The sequence below is a fragment of the Galendromus occidentalis genome, unplaced genomic scaffold (genome assembly GCF_000255335.2).
Source record: "Galendromus occidentalis unplaced genomic scaffold, Mocc_1.1 scf7180000077429, whole genome shotgun sequence".
Classification (NCBI taxonomy): Eukaryota; Metazoa; Arthropoda; class Arachnida; order Mesostigmata; family Phytoseiidae; genus Galendromus; species Galendromus occidentalis.
This window is the reverse complement of record NW_003805417.1, coordinates 55,570-76,525: the sequence shown is the minus strand read 5'-3', so window position 1 is coordinate 76,525 and position 20,956 is coordinate 55,570. Positions and strand designations below refer to the sequence as shown.

General features: G+C 53.7%; 1 protein-coding gene across 1 annotated transcript; it reads left to right on the top strand.

Moving 5' to 3' along the window:
• Nucleotides 1-1,149: 1,149 nt before the first annotated feature.
• LOC100909163 (UNC93-like protein) lies at nt 1,150-20,615 on the top strand. Its single transcript, XM_003742691.1, has 8 exons — nt 1,150-1,296; nt 6,040-6,226; nt 7,875-8,118; nt 8,823-9,018; nt 9,314-9,481; nt 17,937-18,092; nt 20,017-20,290; nt 20,386-20,615. Exons 1-8 carry the CDS (start codon nt 1,150-1,152, stop codon nt 20,613-20,615), a joined length of 1,602 nt encoding a protein of 533 aa, XP_003742739.1.
• Nucleotides 20,616-20,956: the final 341 nt, after the last annotated feature.

Below are 20,956 nucleotides of genomic sequence, written 5' to 3'. Positions count from 1 at the left end.
TCAGTCAGTCAGTTGCCAGCTACTCAGTCAGTCGAATGTGACTTTCCCCGAGTCTCTCCCAGATGAAGCGAGTCTTCTTCCGGGTCTTCGCCGACTCGCCAAATCCCGGGCGGAAACGAGGATACGGATTCAGGATTGGGCGTCTGGCGTCTTCGTAATGGAACTGGGTTTGCCATTACAAGCATAAGTCGCGATTGGAGCGGCAACGAAAGTTGCAACGGTCAAATGAAAGACAATGAAGTCGACGTCGGAAATGGCGGCGAATCTGACGACGATTTCCAGCTCGGCTGCCATTCTCACGATCGCGGGGGCTGTTTTGCGTTTCCGATTTCACGGAGGACCCACTCGCGACCCTGCGCGCGGGATAGGCGACAAAGGACTCTGTGCCTCGTCTTAACCGTGTACTGCTCGCGGTTGCTGGATCGCGATTCGGAGGAACGATTGCAAGCGAATGAGTGCGTAAGAGACTCGGTCGACGGCGATCGCGTTCCGCTCCCGAACGATAATAATTTGCTAGCTTTGTGGACTATCGATGATCGCCTTCTCCTATCAAGGGCTCGTTCACCGGTTGTTCGTTTCGTTTATATTTGATTAGGGACACAGCTGACGCAGGTCGGCGCCCACCGGCTCGTGGCTCCTTGTTCCACCGACACCACCGGGAAATTCCCGGCCTAATATCCAGCTTCGGCAAAATCTGCTCTTCGCTGCTCGCCAATCTATTCGCAGAAGACCCCAACGGCAACAAGTGAAACTCTGCTGAAGCAGAAACATTTTCTCCGAGCTCATTCATCGCACAGCCGGTAGATTAGCATGAAAACGAGCTGCGCGAATGATACTCACGAAAAAGTTGCGTTCTTTTCGCCGACGACGGTGCAAAAAGAGGGACAGGGCCTTTTTCACAAGCATAGAAGGGCAGAACGCAGGCGGGAAGAGACTGAATCGAGACGAGCTTCGAACCTGGGCCTTCGATCGGGCCGGGGAGCATCCCGGCTCCGAGCCCACAATGTAGGGAAGAGATCGGCGTGAGCCAGCGTTCGACGGGGCTCGGTGCGAAGACTAATAGTCACAGCTCTTTCCACGCTACGTCGCGCATTGAAAGAGGAGCTCGGAGCACCATACGTGTATATTAACAGGTTTCGCTTTGCAGAAATGACGTCCGACGAGCAGCAACTGCTCCAGTATTGCGGGGCACACCAGCCGCAGCGATACCAAGCCACCGACTACTCCTACGAACAGAGGAATTTTGAAGTTCCGCCGTGCAGGAACTACATCGATTCAGCTCAGTGTTCGATGCCGGTGAGTGGGAACAATGCGTTTTTCTTGTTGTCGGAACAGACGGGCAGGCGGACTGACTGACAGACAGACGGACAGACAGACCCATATACAAACAAACAAACCGGCGCACCAAGGAGCACGCATGCCCCACTATGCGCATGAGGCAATCCGCGAGAAACGTTCTTTCCGCAGTCTCTGGAAACATATGGGAAGCCTTAGCCGAACGAAAGCATTCAACCACTTGCGGCAACAAAAGCCCGGACGCCTGGCTGCTTGCTTGCTCGCTTGGTCGGTCGGTCGCCTGCATGCGTCGGTTTTGTGTAGCTAGCTGCTATTCCGGCCCCTCATGTCCGATCCATTCTCCGCTCCGGCGTAACTGGAGAGCAGAGGAAAATATTTCCACATCCACAAAGGTCGAAGCGGCTTAGAAGCGGACGACTTGCGCAAGACCATCGCTGTTGGCCCGATCGGAGATTGGTCGCAGCCACTGTCCACTCGGCTGATGTTCGAAGCCCGACATCTGCTACCGGATCAGCTGTTGAACGGCTAACGAGAGAAAGAGGAAATCTCATATGCAATAGACCGGGGACGTAGCGCCTCCGCTCCGCGACACGTTGGGGGATGAACGAGGCGGCGAATCTTATTCGCTGCCCAGCGAACTCAACTCGTCGACTAATTGTAGAGCCTGCCGCCACGCGACGTCCTCGTGCTCGACTGAGTCTGCGGAGCGGATCGAGACGAATCTCCCTGGCCTGGAGCGAAAAGGAATATAAGTCAGTCCGTACAGGGAATACTCCATATTGCTCCCGACGAGGGAGCGTATGCAAATTGACACATACGGGATGACCACCACATACTTATAGGATTCAGATCCAGTTCGGGCGGCGCATAGTACGCTCTGGGTCTACATCGGCAACCCCCCCCCCCCGCTCGCCTGCACCCCCACTCCGGTTCTCGCTCTCAACTGACGCTCTCGAACCTTGTTTCTCGGAGTTTTCTCTCCGATCGTGCTGCTCTCGAGCTTCCGTGCGGGGGACGAGGCCAGACCGTCGAGGAGACCACAGAAGGTCCTTCTCATAAAAAATGAAAGCCGCAAATGAGTCGCACAAGGCGAAAAGAAGCCTGGCGTGCGGACCGTCTTCCCGCCCCGCGTTTGGTTGGTCGGTTGGCAACTTGGTTCATTTGTTGTAGCGGCTTCTCGAAGCCCCTTGAAAAATGGTGTGTTTTCCTTCGGAAATCCCCCACCACGAGAATAGATAACCGGATTTTCCGCAACGTTAGGCAAGTACATACAACATTTAGGTCTTCATCTATTTTGAAATTCGCCGGGCGCCTCTGTGTGAACACGAATGCGGTGTAAAATTCAACGAACTTCGCAAGTTGGTAATGAATTTTGCATGCGGCTAGCGCACATAAGCGTTGGAAGGAACTTGTCACGCCGACGGCGGGATCAATACTTAACTAGGGACACTTTCGGTATGCACCCAATCACTGAGTCGGGCGGCCTGTGATCACATAAAAGGGTTAGACAATCAACGGGCGGCGTCTTGTCCTCGGGCCCTCCGGCGCGTCGTTTTCTCTCTCCAATCCTTCCTGTCCATCTCATCCGGAATCAATGTTTAATGCACCTCCCACGCGCCGAGTTGCACGGTTGTTGAACATTGCAAAAAATCGACGACGCTCATCGAGGCTTAATCAATCGTCCATTCATTACTTTTTCTGTCCGGCGTAAGCGTGTGAAGCCGATCAACAAAGTGGTGCTCCCAAAGTGTTCCTGGAAGAGCGCCTGCAGCGAGACGGGGCTTCGGGGGGCGACGACAAAAGGACTCGAAAGAGGAAAGCAATTCTCCTGTTCAGTGCAAACCTCGAACGAAATCCTAGTCCGCCGTCCAAATCATCATCGGCTGCCGCGCGGATCATCGGCTCCCTCTTATTTTCGTGACAGAAAAACGCAACGATCGTATTCAAGCGACACATATCCATCGGCTCACTTCGTTGTGCAAGAGGCGGCATCGACGACTCTGCTGGCGGATTCGGCGGTGGCGGCGTGTTCCCATGTCTCCGAAGACTCCCTGTGATTATGGGTTGAGATGGCAATCTGCCTCTTGCCGCTTGGGAGACTCGGCCCCGGCTTTGTGACAGCATGCAACGTGGGGAAAAGCACCGCTCCTGTCGGCAGCCTCGAGGCGTCTGTCCCGCCGCGGGCGTCCACCTCAGGCGGGATATTTACGAAGCAGACGGGAGAAGGAAATTGGATGAAAACTGTGTTTGTGATCCCGTTGCTCGGGGATTTCGAGCCAATTCGTTTGTGTTCGGAACGCGGAGCGGGCCGATAAAAACACAGAGAATTCGAGGGAAGCTCCGCTCTGGCCGAATGCGAGGGACGAGGAACAACTCCGACTTGAGGGCGGATTCGACAGGGGGCTATCTTGGGGATTCTGGAGGCCATTGACGGGGAAATACATATAAGACGATACATTCAAGGGGCAAAGGGGCGTCGAATCGGTGTTCGACTATGGGGGCCTCCAGCGTCTCGGACGAAATCCCAGTGAGTAGGTGACGTTAGTGAGGATGCAAAAGGAAAGAGTCGAGAGATGGGAAGGAACCCGACAGGGGAAAACATGCCAGATGGGGGAGCAGGAGCTCGCAACGGCTGTAAGGAGACTCTGGCTGGAAGAGGCAGATGTTCAATGTGAGAAGGGCGAACGACATTTATGGGAGGCCTCGTAAGTCTGGGAAAACATGAGAGCTTTCTGAGGACGAGGTCCAGAAGTAGTACAAGTGCAAGACAAAAAAAGCATCGGGAGGTATCCGGAAAAAAAGGTCTGGCGGGATCGAGGAGGAAAGAGGGGGCACGAGGGGAGCTGCGCAGGGGGTGGGACGGTAAAAAATGGATTGACGCTGCTAGCCGGTGGAAACGAAAGGCCAAGACGGGGGGAATCGCCGAAGAGAGAAGGAGGGAGCGTACGCCGGAAACGGACAACGACAAGGAGGTTCGAGCTAATGAAGGACCGAGCTACCACCGAGACAAAAAAGGCAAGAGCACCCCGCCGAGGGAAAAAAGGCGCGATGCCAGATTCGTCTGCTCTCGAGTAGGTCTTCACAGAGCATAATAAGTTGACGCAATCGGGCGGCTTGACGTGCTCGTCGCCTCATTCACTAGCCGGCGAGCCACGTAACGTTGTCTGGCACGGCATGTCGGCGTGGAGCTCCAGCATAGGAGCACAAGGGAAAGCGAGCAAAGAGAAAGGAGGAAAGTGCGACGAAAAGAAATGAAATTTAGCGCCGCTGCCGCCGTCCGGGGCACGGGTGGAACGTGTAATGAGGCATGGGCGAGCACGCGACCCTCAAAGATTATACACTCAGGAGGAAGTTTATCATCACTGAACAATGTTTGGTATCTCCTGCCCAGCCGAGCAGACCACATCTAGTTTCTCAACTATCTATCACTTGTCTAGAGCGGCAAAACCATCACTGATCGTGGGGCCAGAGACTATGAGCCCGATCAGCTGTCGCATATGGTTGACTTCACGGTTCTCTGAACCGGGCAATACGGTCGAAAGAAACCTCAAAATATGGAAGGAACTCCGAATCATGGAAGCGATCGAGCCCTGTGGAAAATTAGGACCCGTTCCGACAGGAAATTCCGATGCGATTCCATACGCTCGGAGAGGAAAAATGAGCGAGAGGATAAATAGAGAGAGAGAGAGGCAGAGGGGAAGAGAAAGTAATTCAGTCGACTTGTTTCCCATGCTAGACGTCATTCCCTCTATTTCTTCGTTGGCTTCTCGCGCATCATAAATGCGAGCGGACATCCGACCAAATGACAGACCGACGTAATGGCCGGATTTTCGCCTCGCGAAAATTGCTCTGCGCTCCCGGCTCTTTTGGGCAACAGCTCCGCGACCTCGAACGTTCTTGCTTTGCTTCTGGCTTGCTCTGCATCGTCGCTGCTCTCAGTAAACATGAGAGAAGCTCCCGAGTGTGGAGCCGTGCATAATGCCTTTCTGACAGCTCCAAAATGTTGTATCGTGTGTAGGCACTGCGTACACAGAGGTTTCCTACAGACGAGACGGCTCTAGATAGGGCCCTCGGCAACTTAAGGGCGGCAAGACGACCCGCGGGTGAACGACGATCCACCAGCCAGCGGATCCGCTAAGCGCTCCACAATGGAGCTCTCACAGATGCCATCGGGTCGCTCAACACAATTAGCAGCGTTCGGTGAGTGAGCGGGCGAGCGGTCTGTTCAACGTCAAGCGACTCAACCTGACGGAGGGAAAGACGGCGAACGAACGACGACGACGACAAAGACTCTACGTGTGAAGTGAGCGGGGACATCGTCTGTTGAGCTCCGGTTCGAAAGGGGACGACAGAGATTCATTCGACGCTCGTACCGATAATCGTATAATATCATTATAATGCACGCGAGATCCGAGTGGATATGCCGGAACGAACAAAACTCGACAACACAACGCAGACGCCCAAGTCGGGACGAGCGGAGTAGAGGGGACTGGAGGTCGATTGCATTTACCGCGACTTCGAAGCCCGTCCAACGGAATCCCTCTCGGTGATGAAGCTTCTCATAAATGAAGCCGTCGACCGGGATTGACCTCGGAAGTGAAAGCTCGTCGTGCAGCCTAGCCTCGACACATTTCGGAGATGACAGTCTGGAGCAAGAATTCGAGAATTGTGGTGTGGTTAGGAATTAAGTGAATTGACCCGATAACCGACATTTTACTCAAGCATTTTCTCATTCGGTTTCAGGGAACATCGAGGACGAGCAGTGTGTCGGTGGAAAAAAGTAATGCGTCGCGCAAACTCAACCCAATATATATCGAACGTGTCATCCTGAAGAGCGTTCTGCTTCTAGGGCTCGCTTTTACGTGTGTATTCGCCCCTTTCTACTGTTTGCACTACATTCAGACGTCGCTTTTCATCGAGAGCGGGCTCGGTAAGTCAGCGCTTCCAGGAGAGTACGGCATCTATGCAAATCCCGCGGAAAGCATTTTACGTGTCGTCGGACGGCTGAACTCGGTAACGATGGGCATTCGCCGGGAAAAAAATGAGCACGAGCCAATATCACGAATCGAGTAATCCTTTCGGCTGGAATCCTGAACATGGTCCGATGGGGAGAGCATGTATTCTCCTTCACTGTCTTCGTTTCTCTCTCATTGTCTCACGATTGTCCCAGAGTTATCGAAATCGATCGAAAGCGGAGATATCCAGTAGAAGGAGCAGCTCTGACAGGAACCCCAAAACAGAAAACATTGGAGGCGTATAAAGAACTTTCAGGTAGCGTTTAGAGCGCCTTTTACAGCTGGCGGAACTTTATACCCCTGATCCGTCCGTTTTTCCTCATTTTGGGACTCGGTCGTCTGCGCGGATTCCTTTTGTTTTTCATTGCCGAGGTTACTGGTAGCGTCCCAACAAAAATTTACTATTTTCTACTCCGTCCATCATCGACCACTCCGGGAACTCCGCACCCATCCGCCTCGGTTTCCAGACCACGGATTTCGAAGAGTTTCTCTTTGCGATTCTGCAACATTCCGAAGAATTCCCGCTCCGGAAGAGCGTCTCGTGCCGCTGATTCGCGCCAAAGCCATCCGCGAACGGGAACAATGTTGCTGCTCGGCCCAGGCGGTGCTGACATCAACATCATCGCCGCCGCTGGGTCGTCGATGTCTTCATCACCAATAGGATCGCGTATGATCACTATCTGTCTCTGACGCTGATGACATCGCGCGATGTTCAGCTGGCCGTGGAGAACAAGTTCGCACGTGTCCGTTGAAGAGAACCGGCCTATGAGCGGACCACAATGGGCCGAGCGTCTATAAAAACGCGGCCACCTCGTCGACTTGCCTGAAATTGGAGCGATGGCACCAGGAATGCTTGGCCTAAATTCCGCCAAATCCGCGAGAATCCGTGTCCTTGGCCCGAGAGCGATTCTCGAGTAGCTTCCTTTGGTATTGCATCGCTCGCTCGCCGAGTCATACCGATTCACCTCATGATGTTCTATGGACTTCCGCCTGCGTCCATGCATCGCGTCCGAACTTCGACGATCCCCCGTGCGACGGCTGAAGATCCTGATCCTCGAGGTAGAGCAGCTGCACTAGGCCTCCTTAGGTCATGCTCCCTCTGATGACCATCTCCTCTTGTCAGTCAGTCAGTTGGTCGGTCAGTCTTGCTTATCCTTGTGATGCGACTGGTGAGCCCGGTGGGGAGGGGCGACGGAGGGACGAAGGAAGAAAAGTTGAGGCAATACGTTAGACTCGGCGAGCGGGGAACTCCCTCGGAGACCGAAGTGTCATCCCGGTGGATAAATGGCATCTAGAGACCCCACATGAGGAATGGGTTCACAGGAGGCCAAGCGGGCAGCTTACATCTCCAGTCGAAACGCGGCTGCTTTCCGGCCAGTCCGGGTGACTTCGCGGTTTCTCTCCGATCTCGGACAGCTTCCCCGATGTAGGCACCTCCTTGCTGTGGTCTCGTGTGTCAGAGCGAATGTTTGATCGTCAGCGGACTGTAGGTTCAACGCATGCAGATACCGCTAGAGGCGAACTTGATCGACTTGTCTCACATCCTCCCTTTTTTTCCCGCAGGTATCCGCAGTCTAGCCCTGCTGTACGGGATGGGCACCGTGTCGTGCTGGTACGCGCCAGCCTTTGTCCAGCACTTATCTCCATCGTGGGCTATCGTGGTATCGTTCGTTTCGCTGGCTGTATACGTGTCAACGTTCTTTTACCCGAAGCACTTTACCCTATACCCTTCGGCGCTTCTGGCCGGCTCTACTCTCGGTCCGTTGTTCTCAGCGCAAACTTCTTTCCTGATGCATCTCGTCGGACGGTGAGTTTCGATCCGTATACCGCCGATCACTGGGTATCCAACGACGAGGGGGAGTGAATGTCTTGCGGATAAATTCGCGATCGATCGGAGCTTGAGAAGGAGTTTACGTCACCTGCTCGCAGGACTCGTGTCGTCCCTTGAGCCGCACGTGGGGCCAGTTTTTAGCCTCCATGACGCTCCCTGAGGCCTGCGCGTGTTCACTCGGATCGGCTCTAGGGCGGATATCAACGTCGCGTCGCAGGCGTGCTTCGATTGGAGGAATGCGTGTGACAACTCCGCTCACCGTACGCTTTGGAGTTGCGTGTGCACGAGTGTCTCTGTGCGTATACAAGTTCGGCCACGCCCGAGTAATTTCTTTGACAATAGTCCACTTTGTGAGTCAAGGACGTTTGCCTGACGCGGACGATGGTATCATCATGACGATCAACAGCGAATGCATCAGAGACGGCAATAACGTGAACGTGGACCGCGGTCTGGATCCCCAGGATTCCCGGGATGCCCGCGGTGTTGCAGGTTTCCTCTGAGGGAAGAAATGAGTTTTTTTCCGCTTTCCATTTTCTCAGTCAGCCCTTCGCTGTGATTCCCTCCCGCCGGCGCCGCGGCGCCGATCGGTAGCGAAGCTGCGCACCGAGTCGTTCTCGCGAGCATCTCGTATGCACGGCCGAATAAGAAGAAAAGCAAACACATTCTTTATTCATTGACAGGGTCGCAACACTCACCGAAAGCTCCAGGTCGGGCGTGGAACGTCGATTCTTTCGAATGTTCTACGCATTGGTCAACTGCTCCCGAGTCATCGGTACCATCTGCCTCCTGTTCATGGTCGCATGCACTCACGACGTGCGCAAGCATACCCACTATCATTTCGATTTTACGGCAGAAGACGACGCTCCGAGAACGACGGTGAGCTCCTCGACTCGACCTCTCAAGGCTTGCTCTGGCAGGCAGGAGTCTCCAGGCTTCGAGACTCGTCCCAACTCCCACTATAAAAAAAAAAGAGAAAAAAAACGAACTGCGACGCTCTGCCGCCGACAACTGTTCCTCTTTAAATGTTCGTCGCATGGGAAACGGCGCGGCGCAGGTATCCCATTGAGAATAGCCGACTGAAAGGGTCCCGTGTGAACCCGGGTGGAAAAGATTCGTCTCCCGAGCGGAAGTCGCAGTAGCTCATCTCATTTTGATTTTCCTCCGATTACAGAGTCTGGATTGTATTATGGCGGAATGCTCTCCGGGAAGAGCTTTCAAAGGATCGGCGCACTTCTGGCTGTCTCTCACACCGCCGGTCTCGTTGTTCGTCGTGTCGGTGTTTTTGGGTCTCGTCTTCACCGGAATCGCATTGGTCATGTCTCTGCTGGATAAGTTTCAGGTGAGAGGCTCGCAACGAATTCGCGACTTTCGCCCCGAGCTAGCTCGGAGGCGCGCATTAGCATTTGTTGCGGAGTTCGTAGCGACAACAAAGTCGCATCTCGAACAAAGCGTCGGCAGCATTGAACAGGGAAGGCTCCTATGGAACGAGCTATGGGATCCAATTTTGAAGTTTCAATATGTTTCAATGGATGGGGCCTCCGATCCCTCCATCGCGGGGTGCAATGTTCCAGATGTGTTGGAGTTATGAAGTTCCAATCGACGCGTGAGGATTATTATCATTTTTATTGTTCTCACCGCACCTCGAGACCTCCACCGAAGGTCCCTCGAGCTGCTCCGGGGTATGTGCGGAAACCCCGTGAGTTCGCTCAGCGAATCGGCCTCCCGCAAAAGAGCAATCGAACCTAATTAATTGTAAGCGGAATGTCAGGAAGAATCAAGAACGAGAGGGGAGTACAGACGTTTTTCCCCGTCCGCCCTCCTTCCCTCTCCACGCGTTAAATTTGCACGGAAAAGCCTCCCTCGTCGTGAGTCAGAAGGCCAGAGGCGATAAACCATTGAACGATTCCAAGGTTTTTCGCACACATACGCTAAGTGAGAAAGGCTGCAGCGATGCTTCCGACGATTCTCACGTTCCGTCCCGTCTCGGAGCCCATGTTCGGACACAACTGACTTCGGACAACACGCCCCATTCCGACCAGTCCGTGTAGGAGTTCGTCATAACGAGGTCCTACTTCGAACATTTCAGGCTGTTGAGCCTGATAGTTCGACATCCGTCCCGGTTCGCCGGGAATCTATAATGAGACGATATATTCGTAGGAACTGAGCTGCAGTCTCGAGACGGACTCCGATCCGCACGATTGGCTTCAATGTCGGTATCTCGGGGTCTCAACGAGCTCTCTCGATGAACATTCTGATATGTCAAAATTCACGTGGAAATGACACCTGAGCGTGTCATCAGTCGTTCGCGGGCTCGCACGCTCGAGAATTCCCCACGTGTGATCATCCGTGTCGCTCACTCGCCCGCTCCCCGCCTGTGAGCCCGCTCGTTCCCCCATTCGCCGCGGGTGAAGTGATGTTCCAGATGGCGAAAACGTTGCTCGCCGTAAACGTGAAGCACTCGTTGTCGGCTATGTGGTAACGAAGTCGTTAACACGCTCGTGGAGCATCGCAGCATCTGGCACGGCGACAAGCCATCAATGGTCATGCCATGTACATACACATCGAGAGGACTCGGCGGGGAAGCAGGCGTAAAGCGGGGAATGTTTGCCACATCGTTGCGGGACGGGGAGCCACGGCTCGAAGTATTTTGACAGCAGAAGCAACACAGTATTGTCACGTCTCATTACGGCTAGAGCATTTTCTTCCCTTGGGAGATGCCCACCCGTCTTCCCGCTCGCTGGCAGGCAGCGTATAATGGCCGGAAAGAACGAATGGATGTCGGTCGTACCGAAATACGAAAGGCTGGACTCGAGGAGCGACGAGTTAACTGCGCCGCTCCCCCGCGGAGAAGTCGCGGCGGATCGACAGCTGCGTTATAAACGGTTGTAGTGAAGCGCGTCAGTATGGGCTTCTGGTCGGCGGGAAGAAACCTCCCCTGGAATCTATGAGGAATGTCAAGGCAATCGGCTACGAGGGGTCCCGCAACGAATCCGGAACCTTGATATGATCTTCCCGATTGACGTGCTGGGGAAATGCATCGATTCCGGTAATCGCCGTCTGTTCTAGTCCTAATTGGGAAGCGAATTTTCTCATGCCCACCAATAACTCGGCGTGCTCCCACACGCTTGCCCACTCTATCGAGTTCGTGCCTGCGTCCATCTATTCCTGGAGTAGTAATTCGATCGGGAGAACTCTTTTGATTGCTCCCTGACAATGCACTTCCTCGATCGGACGGATTGAACCTCCAACGGCTGAGCACTTCGACGTCAAAGGGCGCTCCTCGCGTGTGACTTCCATTCTAAATCCTACCTTAAACGAAGCTCAGCTTAATCTAATCCGCTCCGAATCACTTTGAGAGACACCAAGACGCTCGCCGATGTAGCGTCCATTCGACGCAGGTACAAAAACAGCCAGAGGGAAACGAAAAAGAAGCTGACAATAATGCAACAGCTAGGACCAACAGCCAGTTTCTCAGGGATGGATTTTTCAGGGAAGAGAACATGTCTCTCGGAACGATTGCAGGCCCATTTCTGTTGGGGTCCAGGTCAGGGACATCAGAGGTCTTCGGACGCCATATCCTGAGTAGGGAAGACGAGGAATGGCTTGGCGGTTCGCGGGCTCCCTGCCTCAGACGGGTGATTTTGGATGGACACATCTCATGGCTCGACGGCCCCGAGACGGCAAGAGATTTTTGATCTGACAGCCCTGCGGCGTGATGTCCATCCAGAGCTCTCTTTCCGTTTGCGGCAGCTCGATCCGTTTAGCCTCGGATTCGATTCCGAGGCCAGCATTTTCCTGGAATGATTTCGTCCAATGAGCGCTGAAATCTTGGAATAGCGCCAAGTGACCTCCATGGAGAACACTGGGGTCCTAACTGCTGCTTTTTCTGCAGAAGAACTGTTTATCTGCAAGGGCTCCATGGAGCCTTCCGATTATTCTCTGTCATTACCATCATATATTGTATTATTCTTATTATGGTTATATATTCGCATTCAATTCGGGCTCGTATATCGTTCTTCATGCACGAACAGAAGCTCATTCAGGAAGGAGAGCTGATTCGACTCTTTCTCCAATGGATTATCCATTGACGGCCCGCACGAAATAACACCGGCTGGAGGTCGGCGAATCGAGCTCCCTACGAAGGTGCTGGGGGTAAAAAGTATGATTTCTGCCCCGAGTTCTGGGAGGGAGAGAATATTTTCTCCTGTGGAGAATCTGCTTAGCAGAAGGTGTGACTCGGTCCCAGGAGAAGTCGAAAAGGAGCGCTCAGAAAACTTTTGCCTCGATACTCGGAGTTCGGGAACACCGAGGTAACCTACGCCCCGTCTTCACGGAAGGATCCGCGTACACTGCAGAACTAATTATTAATCGGAGGAAAAACAACGAATGAGGTCGACCGGCGAACCTTCACATACACACAGCGCCCAACGTGCGGGAACAAAGGAAAATGGATATGCGCCTCGGAGCCCACCGGGCGAGGTCTCCGCACACGAATTATGTATATACCGAGAATTTAGAGAGTAAGAACGATCTGCAGCGGTTCGGAGCAAATGGGCTCGCGCTCATGCTCATGTTTATCCGATAAATTTTCGGTTGTCCGCAATTCACCCGCTCAAGTGGCATCCCGTGCTTCGATCTACGGCAATCTTGGTGCTCCCGTCCTTAGCGAGGCGATTAATTGTCCTCGGACGCGATAAACCCCGCTGGGAGCGTTATATATATGGAAGACAAGCTTTGTCATCGAATGGTGTCGTACCTCATGCCGGGGCCGCGATTCGAAGTCGTTCGAAATCTCCTTCCTGTTGGAATTTGCTTGAAACACTGAAGGCTGACGAGCTCCCCGTTGGTCCGAGCTCGCTTGCTCCCCAGCAGGCTTCAGGGGTCGCGAGGGGCTCCGAATCCTCCTGACTCCTTCGAATTAGGCCTAATGAATTAGTCGGGGAATTGCTCTTCTGTAATCGTGTGAGAGGCGCTGTAGCGGCTACCGAGCGTTTTTCATCCGAATCAAAATAAGTGGTGAGAGAAATAATCCAATACATTAAAAAAAATTACTTTCGACTCTTCAAGCGAGCTCTGGCAGCCGTGGTATATGCCAAAGCGTCGACGGTGTTGCTTCGTGTGCTTCAGACTCTAGCTCTAGCTCTAGCTCCTGGATGACAAGTTCTTCCGGGAAAGCTTTTTTGTTGCTCTGCAAACCGTGACTCGAGATCGATGAACGACCCGACTACTCCGGAGAAAGCAAACGAGATCACGTGAGTCGGTCTCATAAGAGTCGGCTTGTGGAGGAGTCCAAGCTCGGGCAGCGAGGTCCGAAGAGATTTCTCCAATGTCACAGGATGCTGATTCCGTGGATGCTTCTGCTCTAGAATTGCCCTCGCGCCACAGTGAGCTAATGCGGAGTCGTCTTCTGCTCCAACTCCAATTACGCGGCGGCGGCGGCGGCGGCAGCCGCTGAACGACTTTGAACGGAAAGAGGTAAAGAACGCACAGAAGGATCAGGGAAACGAGAACAACGGAACCGATGGATAAGGACCGAAGACGACGCAAGAACGAGATGAAATCGCGGCAAAGTCGTTGAGATTCGAGACGGAGCGATTCTTCGCTCGAAATCGGAATCAAAACGAAAATCTGATTCCACGGCGAGCGACGCCGGTACCCCATCTCGATCTCTCCCATCTGTGAAAGTCTTCCCGAACAAGCGGGAGTAGGAGCGGCAAGCTGCCGCGCGGGACCTGACCGCGAGTGATCAGAGATGCGGATTCCGAGGGAAATCGGTTCGAAACGATGAAAAGAGGACCTGATTGCGAAGCGACCGAGAAGGAGCCGGGAAGACTCTGCTCTCGTCGTGAATTCGTTCAGACCATTCGGAGTTGATCTGTGTCCGAATAGATATTACCCGCTTCGTCAAGTAGGAATTTCTGCTAGCAGAGCTACGGAAGCAATCCGACGACCGCCCCTGAAGCTGGTGTCTCGGCGTTTCGGACAGAAGAAACGACGGACCCGGTCTCTTCGGGGATTGATCGAACAGACAATCGAAGGAGTCGAGGGAGAGGAATAAAAGTGCAACCTCACGACAAAACCTGAAAGGAGCTGCCCCGAGTACTTCCTGCTGAAACAAAGAGCAGTGGAAGCCCCCTGTTCCATGATATCGAGGACCATTGACTTGTGAGAGAGATTGGCTCCAAAGAGGAACGGGCAAGGCTAGACGAGACCGAGACTCTCGTACCGGAACTCGACTGGTCGGAATAGTTGCGCTCCCGCAAGAGATTCTATTTCTGCTGACGCTCCGTTCTGGTGCTCATCGTCCTCGTCGCCTCCGATTCGGAAGTTGCGAATTCGTCGAGCGTTCTGAAATCGTCGTCGAGGATCAACGATTGCGCGCTAGTTCTGCGCGTGCGAACTTTTTCTCGACGACACGGCTCAAGCCCTCGCCACCGTCGGCTAGGTGCTCCCAGGCAGCATCGCTTTGTGAGTTTGGCACCGACGACGGTAGCGTTCCAGAGAGCGCTTCCTCCCACAGCCCAAACAGAACTCGCTTGGTAAGAGACTCTGACTGGCAGCGCTCCTCCACCCCCGTCCGGTTGTTGTTGATGATGTGTTTTTTCGCCTCAGAATGTCGCATCTGGTCGTTTCAGAACTCGCCTCTCGAGCTCCATACTCTAAGTCGGCTTCATCGTAAATGAGCGAGAAATTCTCCGTATCGACGGAGAGCCAGGACAAAAAGCACGGGAATAACCGCGTTCGAAACGAAAACGCTCGGGAAACACCGACGGCCGGGACAGAACCACCGGGTTCTTCGTCGATTCGACAGCTCGCTTTTCGTCGAAAAGGCGTGCGAGCGAGGGTGTTGCTGTGATGTTTGACAACTGGAAAAGCGCGGCAACAAGCAACGAGCAAGCCGCAAGTGCTTTGCCCTCGGTCTCGTATTTCGCTCGCGAGGCCCAAACTCGATCCGATCGAACGATGGATAGCTCGAATAGGATGTTGTCCTACACTTCACTCGGCAAATCGAGTTGGGCATGTGGACACGAGAGATTCTGAGGAGAGATGCCTCGAGTGGATTACACGATTTCCATCGAGAGTGAGACGGGATCGTGTTGCGCGCAACAAACTCTCGATCCCTTCGAGGGAGAAAAATGCCGTAGATACGACTTCCGTCAAAAGAAAGAGATCGATCGGATCGCTTTCCTCTATACGGCATCTCCACATATTATATTGGATCCGTGATCCCGAATGAGTTTGTGAGCTCAGAGGAAGACCGCGTACGATGAGTATCTTCCGCTCTGGCCCTCCGGCCGAATGGCTCCGGAAAACGTGCTGCTCCTTGTTCTTCTGGGAGATCCTCCTTCTCAGGAAATTCTCGCAGCCGAATTTTTCTCGACCATGCTCCCATCGGCTGACGTTCGGACGTTCGCCGAAAGCAAAAGCAACCCATCGGTGCTCACGAGGTTGGAAAAAACCCAGGTCGTGGACTTTGTCGTTGATTGCGAACACAATCGTCAATAACATCGGCTCGACACTTTTAGCCGACTCGCTGTTCGGCCGACGACATTGCCGCCGACCGTCTCCCGCGACTATCGACAACGATCGCTCCGCCACGCCGACGACGGGATGTCTGGAACTGCTTACCTCAACGATAATGAACGATCGTCATGTGACTCAACGAGCATATCGTCCTTGGAGTCGTCCGAGGATTCCGTAGCATCGGAGACGATGACGACGACATCGGCGACGCAACAAAGCTAGCGGAACCTTACGACGACGGGTCCTCAGGGGGAAGAGCGACAAGTTCCCCGACGCCAGTAGCCGAGCGGCGCCATGATTGCTCGCTTCCCGTTGTTCCCATTTTCGCTTGCCAGTCGTCGCTTTCCGGCGCCACTGATGAACAGCGTCATATCCTGTTGGAGCGGGATGCTGTCGCGACGGACCGCCGTTCAGCAACCAGTCAGGCTTAACTTTGGCACACTACTAGAGTTGGTTGAAAATTTGTTGTCGACAATCTCTCTTGTTGTTGTTGTCGGCGGCGGCGCTGTTCCTGATGCTGTCAACATTCTCCTTCCGTGCACCGCGCCGTTGTTAGTGAGCGAGTGTGTCGTCCTTGAAGACTCGCCATGGATGCGCACGGTCATGGTTTGCACAGAGTTTGCATAAAAAGGAACTGAACGCCAAGGGAGCTTAATAACGGAGATAAAGCAGCACGCTACGGTCGCCTTGTCCGCCGCGTTTGCCAACCGACCTGCCTCTTGCCTCGCTGGTCGGCGAGTCGCGCATCTCCTGAGTCGGCGTCCGGGATCCTATCCGGGGAAAGGAGAGGGAGCCAATTGAAGATATGTATGTGAGCAAAATTTAACCGAAATCGATCTCTTCTCCGGGTAGAATGACAACGAGCAATCGGCCGGAATCCGCATCCCGAACCGATCTCGGCGAGCGGCTAGACAGATGAGCGACAAAACACGGACGGCTGAGATCGTGGCCAAAATATGATGAATAGCTGACGATGGGTGTGGGAAATTTTCAATTTTGCGCATACATACTTATTGCCAACGTCGTTTTCTCGGAGGTCTCCCTCATGCATAGCAGCTGTTCGAAGTGGGCGGTGTTCGGGTCGTCTGGAAAAAACGCTCCGACCGCTATAATACTTTCAGGATTTTCGAGGCTCCTCGCTGAATGGAACGCCGGACGACAAAAATGGGCAGAATCTCTCTCAAGGAAACTGCACGTACTCATGCACGCTGCGCCGCCGCTGCTTCACGCTCCCGACACGACCGTTCTAATCACTCCGGCTGTGTCTCTCCCGCGCAGCGTCCTTCCGATCGGAGCTCCCTAATTGTCAGATGCGGGTTGAGGTTCGTTGCGGATCCGCGCCTTCGACACGAGCACTGGGCGGTAGTCTTTCGTCAGTGGTTTGAGTAGCAGCGGCAGCAACGAGCGAAGACGTCGTAGTCGGGCCTAGCCAACCACTCAAAGCTAATTGAGTTGAGAAGGAAAGTTAGCAGCAACGGCTGTAAGGGAAATCGACTCGCGTATAACCGTTCGCGAGCAGCTAGCGAGCTCGTTCTGATTCTCCTGTTCTTCGTGGAGGAGAAAGAATGGAGGGCGGAGGGCCGCCGGCTTGGCACCCGCTAGAGTCGAAAAAAAAAACCGAATAGGGTAGGGAACTCGGTTCGGAAAGAAAATGGTGAAGCGGGACAGCCAGGGTAAGAAAATGGGAATTCGAGGGACGCGAAAAGGAGGGAAAAACGAGCCGGAAAAGAGAAAGGACCCCGCTTTTCAAAGCGAGCCAGGTGGGTTCCATTCGCCATGCCAAGGGTTGCAGTCGGATTCTGCACAGGGAACAAAGGTGGGTCTTGCGGATGGGCAGGGGGACAAACACCATAAAAGAGATGCCCCGTCTCTCGCGAAAGACGGAACGACACCCGTCCCGTTCCTGTCTTTTTCGCTCCTGCGTCTCCTCTCTGCGTGGTGCGATGTCGCAGGGGCACGCGATTCGTATTAGCGATGCGCCGGCCTGTTCCACCGACTGGCTAGAAAAGAGAAAAAGGCCATTATCGTGCGCTCGCTTCCTGAGCTCGTCATGTTCTGACATGTCATGATCATTTTCTGAGCGTTGCAACTTCGTCTTCCGAATCGGATCAAGCTCTCCGCGTGATCCGAAGACCGTCCGATCCCTCGGAAGCTGAGTAGATTCCATGGCGTTAGACGGAACCATTCATGTTTAGTACGTCATCCTCGTAATAAGTAAGATAAATAATAATACAGAATCTTCATAATCACAGGGATTCATTTCTTTCCAGATGTTCGAATATCAAGACCCGCTCGAACAAGCTGTTTGCGGTCGGTGCCTCCGAGCTGTCGGCAGAGCTATTGCAGATCCCCGATTACACCTTTTAATTCCAATGGCGTTTTTCTCCGGACTACAACAAGGCGTTCTGAACGCTGATTTCACTCAGGTGCGTATCATCACGAGCAGCGCGATACAGAGGTATTCTCACTTCCCCGCCGGTGACTCCCCTGGACAAGCAGAAGATACCGCACGGTTTCGTCCCATGCGGCGGGCTGCCGCGGAATGCAGGCCTACTGAGGAATCCGCACCGCGTCGTGAACATTTGGACCCTACCCGAAAAGGTCGCCTGTCGCTCGGCGCCTCGACCAATTCCAGGAGCTTCGCTTGAATTTTATAGGACAGAACACGGTTTGCTAAAGCGAGGTCACGCCACGTTATTTTCTGTGCTCCATCAGCCGTTTCGATGTATCGCTGGGGGTCTCGAGATGCGCGAGAACCTCCTGAATGTCACGCGGGAAATAATTCTCCTTCGAACGATATCGATCGACGTCCCTATCGGTCTGATTCGGATTCGAGTGAGTTATTCTTGTCCTTCGAGTTTTCCGAAGGAGTACCTGAGCGTCAATCGACTGTATCGATCGGATGAAGAACAAGCTCAGGGCTAGTTGCGAGCATCGGAATCCGGCGGGAGTCCGTGTGTTCACGAATCATGTCAGCGTTCCACGATTCGAAATGACTGTCTGGAGGTCCTCGACTCGAGCGATGCGGGAGCGAAGAAACCTCTTAATTCCTTCTCAAGCTGGCAGTCTGACCGCGCTCTCTCGATCTCGTCCGCTTGTTTTTCACTTGCTGACTGTCTGAATCAGTCGACGCTTTACAGGATTAGTCTTTTCTCAGAGCCGCGGGAGGGGGATGGAGCTCCGCACGGGTCCCCTCCCCTGTTTAAACCCACATTAATTCCGTTACACAGTGAGTAAACAATCCCTCGGGAACTCGCTCGGGCCCCTGTGAGCTGATGGGAGCTCAAGCTGCAGGTGCATTCCGTCGCAGACATCACGAGTACGCTGATATCCGCATTCCCTGCGTATGGTTCAGCATAGACAGTCAATTCAGCAGCCCTCTTCAACACATGCCTAGAATCGCGCGACTGAGAAAGATACGTGTCGTGTATGTCATTCGCCTTGGCTCGCGTATCATCAACGTCCAGGCCCCCCGAAGTTCCTCGTCGGAGACGACTTCGCGGAGAGAGCAGTGAGTCAACGTTAAACAAGGCGATCATGTCCGGGCGCCACTCAATACATGAGTAGAGAGCAGGAGATGGCTTCGACGACCGCAAAGTGAAAGTGGAGCGAGACCCGGTCGATACAAGCATGCAGTGTGCGGCCAGAAGCCCATCGCTGAAGCGGTCACGTCGTCTGGTAAGTGGGCCGCTGCCTTTTCTTTCGTTTGGTCGACGGCTCGGTCCACTCTCCGTTCTCACTGCGTTCGTGCGGCCATCAGCAATAAGACGGAGACAGAGGACGGAAGCTTGGTTGGGCATCCATCGCTGCGACACGTCTCCATGTCGATGGCTTCGGTTTCCATCGTCAGTGGCTGAATAAAAGATTATGGCGCGGTCGACAAACACGTCTCGGGGTGATTCGAGCAAACACGACGACGCCGGAGTTGCCGTCGGGCTGATACGTGCCTCCAGAGTTTCTTCCCGCTGGAATAATCCCTCGTGTAGAGGAACTACAAACTCTCACATGAACTTCAGACATCGCAAACAAGAGGGGCGGAAGCGAGAAACCTCACGCTCTGTTCACGCGAGCTCCGGTTTTCAGTTCTCTCGGACACGCTCAGATAATAATAATCAACCTCCGAGCTGGAGGGAAGAATTCCGGGAGGCGTCGGCTCCCTCGATACCCAGCATGTCCGGTCTTCGTATACATGGATTTTGAATTTCATCGCGATCGCGCCACGGACCCAGAGTCTCTCGCGAGCGATGAGCGAAGACTCATGTTGGAGGGCACATAATAAATCAGTTATTAGGAAACAAAAAAATCAATTGGAGAGATCACCGGGGTGAAAATAGTTTTTTCTTCTTTCAGCTGTACATTTCGTGCACGCCGTCGCTGTACTCGCTATCGTTCCTCGTTCTCCTCGCGGCCGTGTTCCACTTGGTCACATCGTTAGTTCTTCTGTCCTGGTCGAACGAAATCAATCGACCCGTTCTCGTATTCACGACGTTGCTCCTGAACGCGTTAATGCTTCTTTTGATGTCTTCTTGGAGTCCCCAGAGCGACTTGGCCGGCAGCTCGCTGTTCTACATCGTCTCGAGCCTATGGGGCTTCTGTTCGGGTGTTTGGGAAACCCTTATGATAAGTGAGTTTCGCTGCATGACGAACAATGTTTAGTTTAAGCGAGGACAACGACACGATGATTCAATAGAGCGTCACTAACATTGAATTTCGTTGCAGCTTACATAAGCGGTGCCTTCCATTGGAAGTGGGAACCCCCGTTCGCCGTGCTGTTCATGGCCAACTTCGCGGGACTATCGGCTGCGTTCATCGCCTCGGATACGCTTTGTTTCTCGTTTTCGGTGTTGATACTGTCGTTCATGTTGCTGGCGGCGTCGTTACCCTACGCACTGCTGGAGAACAAACTGCGACAGGAACAAGTTGCCAAACTGACCGTGGCCCATCTTTGAATGTACTCAGACGATCAAACGGATGGATGAACGCCAGGACCAACTCACCGAAGCAGGCAGGCAGACAGACAGTCCCTTCGATAGACCACAGCAGTACGGCGGGAGCCGCGGCAGCTGCTCTCTCCGGATCGACTTGGCAGCACAGCAGCTTGTTCAGCTAAAGGCTTCGCCAAGTCACCGACCCACCTGCGTTCCTACTCTGTGTCTGCGTCCGTTGCCAACTGCTGCTTCCTTTACTGCAGCTACTGCGGATCGAAGTGAGCGGACTTCTATAATAATCGACGATTCCAACCACGTTCAAGTCGCCGCTCACCGACTTCGGGTCCCTCTGCCTCTCGAAA